The sequence below is a fragment of the Bemisia tabaci genome, chromosome 10 (assembly GCF_918797505.1).
Source record: "Bemisia tabaci chromosome 10, PGI_BMITA_v3".
Classification (NCBI taxonomy): Eukaryota; Metazoa; Arthropoda; class Insecta; order Hemiptera; family Aleyrodidae; genus Bemisia; species Bemisia tabaci.
The window spans coordinates 39,732,068-39,742,626 of NC_092802.1; the positions used below are offsets into that span (position 1 = coordinate 39,732,068).

General features: G+C 38.2%; 1 protein-coding gene across 2 annotated transcripts; it reads right to left on the reverse strand.

Annotated features, from left to right (window-relative positions):
* Nucleotides 1-5,549: 5,549 nt before the first annotated feature.
* On the reverse strand, nt 5,550-9,810 carry LOC140225572 (MEF2 transcription factor homolog). 2 transcript variants are annotated; one of them, XM_072304832.1, is made up of 4 exons: nt 9,701-9,810; nt 8,476-8,592; nt 6,498-6,704; nt 5,550-5,901 (listed from the first exon to the last, which is right to left on the reverse strand). In XM_072304832.1, the coding sequence occupies exons 2-4, from the start codon at nt 8,527-8,529 to the stop codon at nt 5,689-5,691; spliced, it is 474 nt and encodes a 157-aa protein (XP_072160933.1). In that variant the 5' UTR covers nt 8,530-8,592; nt 9,701-9,810; the 3' UTR covers nt 5,550-5,688. The 2 variants fall into 2 exon arrangements, with proteins under 2 accessions (XP_072160933.1, XP_072160932.1); XM_072304831.1 differs by lacking the exon at nt 9,701-9,810 and having other exon boundaries at nt 8,476-8,646.
* Between the last annotated feature and the right edge of the window lie 749 nt (nt 9,811-10,559).

The following is a 10,559-nucleotide window of genomic DNA, read 5'->3' on the forward strand; positions in this document are numbered from 1 at the left end:
AGCCGTAAGTGCACAAAAAATGACATAGCTTTTTTCAAGACAGCCGTAGGTGCATGAGAGCCAATGAAAACAGTGCTTTCAAGAGGAATGCCGCCCTCATCTGCCAATTTCTAACCTGAAAATGTTTTCATTGTGTGTCCAACTAAAAACTTCATTTTTGCACTTACTGCTCTCTTCGCTATCACGGATGTACTGATGAAGTCTTAGGAAGACGTTTCAACAAATGCATAAAGACTACCCAAAAAGAATCGTGACCGATGACCTAATTCCAAAATTAATATTGCTAAAAGGCTGATCTTGACCTCCTTTCAGCGGCTTGGAGGACAATTGAGATGATTGCAGTTATTCCTGGGTACTTCGTGAAGTACGTGTTTGAAGTTCCAATATTCCATGGAGCTCAATGGCGGAAATAGAGTTGAAACTCATATTTTAATGCGTGAAAATTTGATCTAAAAAGGACCCTGCATCTTTCTTATGGGAAAGTGTTCCTTGTTCGAATTTCAATCTGTTTATTGCATCAAACTTGTCTGGATGCTGATCGGTAACCAAGTAGCAGTGATCGCAATAAATAGCGATTTTATCGGTTGATGATCGCGATTATATCAGAGGCAATTTATCGCAATATTATCGAATAAAAAATTGCAATACTTATATGGCGATTAAATTGCTACACATTGCAATGTTTTGTTCAATAAAATCGCGATCAATTTTCGTCGATAAAATCGAGATTAAATCGCCATATATCGCGATTTTTGTTGCGATAATATCGCGGTAAATTGCCGGGCGATAAAATCGCGATTTTATTGCATCAAGATCGAGGATAATCGCTCGGACGGTGATGATCTTAGCGATTTTATCGCCGACAAAATCGCAACAAATCGCGATTTTTCCGTTGAAAAATGCTACTTGGAAGTCATCATTGCGCCAACTCTCTACAAAGCACCGTTTCCGCACAATCCGCGGTTGAAATTTCGACAATTCGGAGATGAAAAGGCAAAAAAGTGAGCATTTTGACTCTTTATCACAGAATTATCGAAACTTCAACATCAGATTGTGCGAAAACGGTGCTTCGCAGAAAGTTGGCGCGATGATGACTCTTGGCCAGCATCTGTAGACTAGTTTGATGCCCAAAGAAAATTGAAAATTGGGCAGGACCCATTTTTCCATAAGGAGTGTGCGCGGTTCTTCAATTTTCTTTCGAAAATATTTTGAGGCTAGTTTTAGTTAAAATAAGAAACATCCTAATGTCTCACTTGTCATCCGAGCCCCTCATTTAAAAGATCAAGTAAAATCAAAAATAGTTAGGACATTCAATTCATTTTCTACAAAACAGGAAAAAAGATGAAAGGCCTGGTGGCGATTTCATTTAAAAAAATGTAGGATCCTCCACGGTTCGCAATTGCTGTTTTATCTTTTACCGAGATGACTATGTTCAATAAAATATTTCTTTCTATTTCCGCTAAATCTTCCTTGTGTTTTACCAAGTAAAGTAACTTAAAACTAAGCCCAACGCATTTCTTCATTGGGTCCTACCATTCGAGTAGAGGTCCTCCTTAGATATCTTTTTGGGGTAAGAAGAATTTCTTAAGGTGATTCGTCAAGCTCAAGTGACGTGCTCGAACTGGCGTGCAATATATCGCAATGATTAGGTAAAAAATCTCGGCAGATTTTGAATTTTCAGCCAAACAAAGGACGATAGCCCCTGCGCAAGAGCCTAAAGAATTATTCTAAGCCCAAAAATCGGCAAAATACAGAGAAATGAAAGCAGAATAGTGTTTGGAAAAAAACCTCGCATTCGATACAGAAATCGATAGCTGAATCGAATGCGAGGTTTTATCCCAAACACTATTCTGCTTTCATTTCTCTGAATTTTGCGAATTTTTGAGTTCAGAATGATTCTTTATGCTCATGCGTAGGGGCTATCGTCCTTTTTTTTGCTAAAATTTCAAAATCTGCCGAGATTTTTGACCATGCCAGTTCGACCACGTCAATGGAGCTTGACGAATCACCTTAACTGAAGTTCGTCTTTCTATGGAATCAAAGTTTTGACTACGGAGCACTTTTGTAAGCACCCAGGATTGCCACAGAATTTAGAAAATGAAATTTCCTGACATTTCCCTGACACATTTTGGTGAAATTCCCTGACAATTGAAGATGTGACGGATGGTTGAGAAGGCATAATTGAAAATAGTATTTAGGTAAAATGTGTCGTTCGGAACCTCAAACCCATTCTAGAAAGCAAATGAAGGTGATTTAACAAATTTTCTCTGACATTTTCGTCATTTTCCTTGACATTTCCCGGTTTCTCTGACTGTGGCAACCCTGGCACGGGCAACGGCCACAAATCACACGCTGCTGGGTTTGAACCAAAGGGTGGTTATAGATGTGATAAGAGCGAAGAGTTACATTTCACTTACTTTGACCTGAGACTCATCAAATACGCATGAAGGAACTATAGGTAATGGTGAGATGTCATGGTTTTGCTGGCATGTAGACGAGCTAACATCGTAAGTCGTAAGGTAAGCTTCACTGTAGCCACCTGAGTTCCCATTTGAAGTTGCGGAATTATCAATATTGTATGAGGGCTGGTTCTGATAACCTACATTAGATTGACCGAGTGGCTCATCCTGTAAAACAGACAGACATTGATTATGACCTAAATATCAGGAAATGGGATTTGTGATCTCATCATTATTCATCTGGAGACAGAGAAACCTCTGGTGGTGCCTAAGTGAATGGTCGAAGCTCTAAACGACTCTGCTAAAAAAAACAAAACAAATAGTTATAATTTTCCTCGAGACACATGGCTGAAAAGCCTTCGGTACACAGGAATTAACAATACTGGATAATTATCTGTGTGTGCAAATGCAAAATACACTTATAGCGGAAAAATCTCCGAATTTCGTCTTATTATACACTACCAACTCACGGCCGGACTGGCTCACATCTGAGGGCGTAAGTCCTCAGCCGGCTGAAGGGGCGTAATGCGATATTTTGTCCAGGTGGTGTGTGGGGGGGGGGGGGGACAAGGTGGAGGGAGGGAGGTCCAGATACTTAGCAAATCAACGCAATTTTACGCTATTTTCAGATTCAAATATGTAATCAATCAAGCTGAGTAAAAATTGCGAAATTGAAGATCCTGAAGTAACCGGAAGACTTGTGAAATGAAAAAGAAATATAAAATCAAAGCTACTGGACGCAGCCATTCACCATAATTTCCAGAGGAACCGAGTCAGAGCTTGCGACCTAAAATACTGCTTTTAAAATCTGATAGTATGAAAATGTGCATCATTTACGGGCTCATGAACCTGAGAAATATGCCAGCCAAAAAGATCTTTTTAACTTCATCGAAAAAAAACATCACATTTAGGAAGTGCGAGATGAATGTACAAAGGAGAGACCGAATAGTAGGTAAGGAAAGTAAAAATAAAAAGATAGGAATACAAATATATTAAATACCTCATAAATCTAAAGCAAGAAGTCCCATTCAACAACTATATGGGCGTATTTATGCTAAAAAGAACTATGTTGCACACAAACTCTGTGCTCATCGTTCCTTTTAGCATAAATACGTCCATTTTTTCGGCAATGACATTGTTTTTGGACGTGACCGCACCATTGGAGCGTAATTTTGCGAGATTAAACCTAATTTTTTATTGAAATTCACCGACCGAATGACCTCTTTCAGCTTCGCTATTGAATCCTAAGTTTTTGGCGAGCAAGATGCAATCATTTTATTGTTTGTCTTTTCACTCGGCTTCAGAATCTTAAGGTTAATGAAAATATACCTCAAGATGCTGAAGCCGGGTGCAAAGACCCGAGGCTTACTGCCAGTGGCGCACAATGGATCGAGTCGATGGCAAAAGTCGGACAAAATTTGGAAACTTTAAACGCTCATAACTCCGTTTATACAAGACTTTGAAGTTCTAAAAGAGGTTTAATTTGTTTCCTCGTGAAATTTTCTAGAGGAGGCACCCCTTAAAGTTAAAAATGTGACGAAATAGACATAAAAAATTGCAGTTTTAGTCAAAAATTTCATGTCCGACCTCTCTAATTGACTCGATCCACTGTGTGGCGTGGCGTGAATGATCGACTATCGATATTTCCCCATTTAAATCCGTGGTTAAGAATCGATTATGAAGGTGTTCGCTGCGAACGCCCTGTCAATCGATCCTTTTCCATAGGTTTAAATGGCATAACAATCGATATATCGCAAAGCACGCCCCGACACGTATAACACGTGCCCCGCGGTTTGTAAGGGACCGGTACATACAAGCCTTGGATGTACGTTTGCAAAAAAATCGTTTAAAAAACAGACATTAAAAAGGAAAACATCTAGGTAGAGTACCTATATAGCAAGAGTATGGACAGATCGCTTCATGGAGGGCTTAGGGCCCAAAAGTGCAGCCACCCTTCTAACCAACTTCTAACGCACAAAATTTCACTGCCAGTCTGCACATTCCAATTCTAACCAAGATAGCCAAGAATGTACAGAAATGAGCGTTCTTCCGCGAAATTGAGTAAATTTATGCAAAAACTGAGTCAAACACGTGCTTAATAAACGACGGTTCGTAACAATAGTATTAGTAAATCGCTCTGGATACTTGAAATTCATAGGTTTGCTGCATTTCTGGGCCCTAACTTTATTCGCAGAAGCATCGGTGAAGGCCTGATGTATTTTCGAAGTTTCACATCTGTCCATACTCTCGCTATACAGGTACTCTACATCTAGGATCAACACAGCCGAAGAAAGGAGAGACGTAGTCAAGCCTTGTTTTTTAACTTTTTCTCCCGAATCCGAGCGACACCTCTTTGGTAGCGTAGAGCAGAGCACTGCGAGTTCACGTCTCGTGCCAAAGCGCCTTCAATTTTACAGACGCAACACGGACATCCATCATGTACGAATAGTTGTATCTCTGCGCCGTCATCAACGCACCTCCTTTCCCTAGCTCTATTCTCATACTGTGTTTGTTCTCGTTTGTCTTACTAGTGCTTGTAGTGGTGCTTCAGGGCCTACGTAAGCAACACAGGCGTCTATAGGAAACACGTAATTGGGCCTCGTTTTTTTTAAGTTTTTCTCCCCAATCTGAGCGACACCTCTTTAGCAGCATAGAGTAAAGCGTTCACGCCTCGCGCCATAGCGCCTTCAATTTTGCAGATGCAACACGGACATCCATCATGTATGAATAGTTGTATCCCTGCGCCGTCATCAACGCGCCTCCTTCCCCTTGTTCATGTATTTTTGAAGAAAGTTGTGCATATTTTCCCTTGAAATTTTCAGATATTTTAGATTAAATTGCGAGCAAAATTGTCTAAAAAAATCGGAAGGAAAATATTCATAAGTTAACCAGGACATTCGTGTTATTTCAAAGGAAATTTGGCAACGCCTGTAGGTTCATACGACGTTTTTCCTAAGCACGGCAGAGTAGTAGGACAGAGGTGACATTTTCTCTCTTTTCAAAATTTTTCTTAGCCGCGCTGGACTAGCGTTTCTTAATTTTTAGATACAATTGAAACACTCGTTCCTTTGGATTTCACTACAAAAAAGGATTAAAAAAATCAAACCTACCATGGGTTATATCGTTTTTTTATGGCTTTATTTGTTTCGTGTGGTTTATTTTTCAGGAACATGTATTTAAACTTTCACAAAAGTAGATAATTATCTCTTAAAAAAATTAAGAGAAACATTTAACTTACTATGACCCGAGATTCATTACATGCGCGTGAAGAAATTAGAGATGAAGATGAGATGTCATGGTTTTGCTGGATTGTAGATGAGCTACCACCGTAAGCCATAAGGCATCCTCCATTGTAGCTACTTGAGTCCCCGCTTATACTTTCAGTGAGACCACACTTGTTTGAGCACGAGTTCTGAGCACTACCGTATCGACTGTTTAAGTTCTAGGAAAGAGGTAAACATTTTTAATAATATCACAGCATATATCGTGGCATATTACAAGTTTTTGTATGATCTACAGGAGACATTTTGGACTGCATTTTGCAATTTGGAGCCATAAATTCTGGCTCATCTGAAAAAACACTTTTGTGCATAGGGAAACTAATGGCACATACGTTGTTTTTAAGCCGGGCTAGAATTTATAGTTCCTAATTGCAAAATGTATTCCATTTATTGTCATCGTTAATCTTGGGCTTTAAGAAAAAGCAAGAGCACCACTAATGAAGACTTTGGAAAGCCGTTTCAAGAAATACACAAAGGCTGCCCAACAACAAAAAAACTTTTGTTGTTTTTTTGCAGCCTTTTCCCCAGATTAAGTTTTTATTTTATTACGTGAATTTTGGCTGATTAAGTTGTTTTTCATGATCCCTAAGAGAGTGGAGATTCCCTTAGGATTGGTTAAGATAGGGCAATGTATTTTCGTGTCGGGTCGACGTCGACATAGTTTTAATAATCAGGCCGCTGGAATACCTACACTTTACTGTACCGTGCCGTAACCGTTTAATACTCATCAGGACCATAAATCAAATTTAAAAATTACCTCAATTATAGTTTTATTTGTGTACGATTCATATGGCTTATCATCGTTTTCTGCATATTTCAATAAGATCTCATTCATATCTGAGCTAGCGAACTCGTACAATTTGTTCGACTTGGTGAAGATTACGAGGGCAATGTCACAATCACAGAGCACACTAAGCTCGTGGATTTTCTTCATAACTCCGAACTTCCGTTTGATGAAACATACCTAGAAAATAGAAAAAAGAAAAAAAATGAGGAAAGTTAACGATGGAAGGTTCAACATCCCTTCATGTTTCAGGACATTAAATGGACTACATTTTGCAATTTGGACCTATAAATTCCGGCCCGGTTTAAAAACAATGTATGTACCATCAGTTTTCCTATGCACATAAGTGTTTTTTTCAGATGAGCCATAATTTATAGGTCCAAATTGCAAAATGCAGTCCAAATAGAGTCGTAAGAAGTTTGTAGGTTCTTAACAGAATGTAAGCCAGTAGACCAGCAGAAAAACAAAACTTTGAAACCCAATTGTGAAACGAACGTGAGACATACCGAACACTGGCTAAGCAAAGGAAAAACGCCGTATGAACATTCGAGAGTCAAAAAATTCCCTCTCAGAATATAGTTGCCTACTTTTGAAGAAAGTTGTGATCATTTTTCCTTGAAATTTTCAGGAACATTAGGTGAAAATGCCAAGAAAAGTATCTGAGAAATTGGAGGAAAATATTCACAAATTTCCCCGAAAATTCGAGATTTACCAACGGAAATTTGGCAACGCCTGAATTTGGTCGTGCGGCGGTTTTCCTCAGCACTGCAGATTACGCCACAGGAGGCCGATAACTCATTTAAACTAAAATAAAACAACTAAAAAAAATTAGTCGCTGCAAATAAAATATAGCTGTCGGTAGCGCAGAGCCAAAAGGTGCCTAACTCCATTTATAGTCATTCCAAGATCCGGGAAAAATTGTGCGTTGGCCCCCTTGATTCAAATGTAAATCGCGATTTTTGAAATTCTATATCTCATAACCGGCATAAGATAGGGCTATCAAATTCACCATACTCGCCAGACCATGCTCGAAGATTTCCAAAACGACACTAACTCGCCTTTCCAAAAAAGTGAGGCACGTACTTTTTCTGCTCTGGGGTGTTGATGTGTTCATGGATCTTTACTTCGCAGTGATATCAGGTATTGACGTAACTATCAATTAATATTTCTCGCGTCTGCGGGCAGTTTTCTTAGTCACCGCAAACAACGTTTGCACAGATACGAGTTAGAAAAACTAATCTGAGAAAACAAACGAAGTCCCTAACTTTTTCCGTTGTATGATTTAAATCGTTTTTGAGCGGTTTTTTTCTTTTTATATTTTGCAAAAACAAAGACTTTAAATCAATTGAACTCTTATGCGAGAAGAGTTTATAACAATTCACGAGATCGTTTGTGTATTTAGGTTATAGGTCTCTCTTTGAGGAAAGCCTGACTACCGGCCACTAAGAAAAACTGCCCGCATACGTGGTTTTGAAAAATTGTGTTACAAACGAAAATTGCGCTCTAAGGAGTGGATTTCAGATATTATAGTTGTGCTCAGGGTGATTTCCGAGCAAATTTACGTGAAGAAAGTGTAGGTATTCAGTTGGCTGTATCTTTTGCGTGCAACAGACCCATTCTGCCGTGCTAGAGAAAAACGCCGTATGAACCTTCAAGCGTTGCCAAATTTCCTCAGACAAATCACTAATTTTAAGGAAAATTTGTAAATATTTTCCTTCCAATTTCTCAGATAATTTTGTTTGTAATTGATCTAAGGAGTCTTAAAATTTCAAGAAAACATATTTATAACTTTCCTAAAATATAAACATTATATCGGAGGAAATTTGGCAACTCTCGAATGCTCATACGGCATTCTTCCTTCGCAAGGCAGCATTGGACTTTCGCACAAATTTTGTGCAAATGCCTATTAGCCCAGAACCAATTAGATGAAATGGGGGTGGAGTGTGCTCACTTGCTGCAGCCTTTGATCGACAATGGGGCAGATGTCAATTTTTTTCCGCCCCATAGTAACCGCAACAGCTTGGACGGGGTTGAAGAAGGACGTGAAGTGTAACCACAAGACGAAAATCTGTGAACAATGAAACATAACAGTATATTTAAACATACCGCATTCCCTTTTATTCAGCAATGCTTACTTAGATCATAGGAGTGTAAGGATCTACAAATAGTCGGAAAATAATGGAACATTCCTATTCTCTTGCCATTCGTCCTTGACTGAACAGTCACCCTAGTAGCATTAGCTCTTAAAACAAATTCTACAAAAAGTTGTCAAAAAAATGTAAAAAACTTGTAAATTTAAGTAAAAAACTCTTAAAATACTCGTTTTAGGAAACCCTTTTGGGGAATTCTCTTAAATAAAAAATAGTGTTATTTTAATAAAAAGAAAACGTAAAATTTACGTGAAAATCAACAAAACTATATCCTCAATTTTCATGGGCTGCAACTTTTCCTTTTATACTTTCCTCGTTTTTGCCCGCAGGAAGTGTATTAAAAAATACGTAAATTTTACTTAAAATTCACGTAAAAAAATTTACTTTAAATTTTTCTTCGATTTTATGTAAAAAAAAAGCCCCCAAAAAGGGTTTCCTGACACGAATATTTCAAGAGTTTTTTTTACGTAATTTTCAAGTGGTTTTGGAGTAAATTTTAAGTTTTTCTAAAATTTACGAGTTTTTTACAACTTTTCTCAACAGCCACTGCTACTAAGGCAGAGATCTTGGACGAGGAAACTCAAAATCAAAAAAATTTGTAGGCATTATGCTCGCATCTTCAGGTGCGGAAATCGACCGCGTGCCTATTCGAACGGCGTACGTGGTGTGGTATCTCGCGTAGATGAAGGAAAATCATAGCTTTTCAATTGCCTCAAATTACTAGCGGTCATCATGGTCGCATCGTCAGATGCGGAAATCAGCCGCGAAACTGGAGCTCAGATGAGGATGTTTGTATTCCCGTTGCCAAGAAAATAAAGAGAATAGATGAAGAAGTCAAGAGGAATAATGCAGTGGCGAGGCGTGAATGATCGATCATCGATTTTTTTCCATTTGAAACTAGGGTAAAGAATCGATTATTAAGGATTATTAACACCCTGTCTATCGATCCTTTTTCACAGGTTTAATTTCACGATTTATCGCAAAGCACGCCACGCCACTGGAATAATGATGTGGAAAATTACGTACCCACGAGCTGCTCTACGAAGAAGACTCACAATACAAACACAGACAACAGCAAAAAATCCTCAGCCAGAACGATACGGGTCGAAACACTACGGCTGACAGTTCCACGATACTTTTCTTTCTGAACACTAAAAGAAGAGCAGTCACTCATAACTTGATCATAGACTTAATTATTACAGAGGGTATCGGGAACATATCCCGATCCAATTGAAAGTATCAGAAGGCTAATCCGTCCCTGATCTTTAAGAATCCGTTTAATATCTAACATAATTTCAGGTCATTTATTAATAATCCATCTGGGAAATTGTGCGTTTTACATATTCTCAATTCAATTATGTTTATTTCTCTTTGAATTTGTTGTCTGTTTTAATCAAGCTTTTGTTTTTTCTGTTTTACTAACTCTCTATTCTAGAGAAACGTAACTGAGGTTTTATATAGTGTAAGTCACTAAATTTTATTTTATTTCGTCTAAGACTTTAGTAAACTGGTTACTTTTATATAATTAGAAGCTATATTTTATAAAGCTTTATTCACCAAAATTATTGAATTTTCATTTTTTTCTCCCGATCTCCCAATCTGATAAGTATGGCCAGTCAATTGCTTCAGTAAAAACACGTTTTCACTGAACCAATTGACTGGCCATACTTAGGATTTCTCTAAATTGAACGGTGGTATAGCTTGATGTTTTTTTCTAACAAAATATTGGCAGGTGTAAGGAATCCTCTTTTGCAAAGGTCGGCCTTCTAGTGATTCATCTAATCTCTCATAATTTTCATCTCATCTGCGGGGCTGCCTGTTGAAATTGATAGACAAAGCGATAGAAAAATGAGATATAGGGAGTATAGAGCGATCTTATTGGTTG

Excerpts from the sequence above, each read along its gene's own strand:
- LOC140225572 (XM_072304831.1), bottom strand. The coding sequence starts at position 8,628 with ATGTTTAAATATACTGTTATGTTTCATTGTTCACAGATTTTCGTCTTG. Across the intron at positions 6,705-8,475 it reads TCGATCAAAGGCTGCAGCAA|GTATGTTTCATCAAACGGAA; the intron begins GTGAGCACACTC and ends TCTATTTTCTAG. Across the intron at positions 5,902-6,497 it reads CAAATAAAACTATAATTGAG|AACTTAAACAGTCGATACGG; the intron begins GTAATTTTTAAA and ends CCTCTTTCCTAG.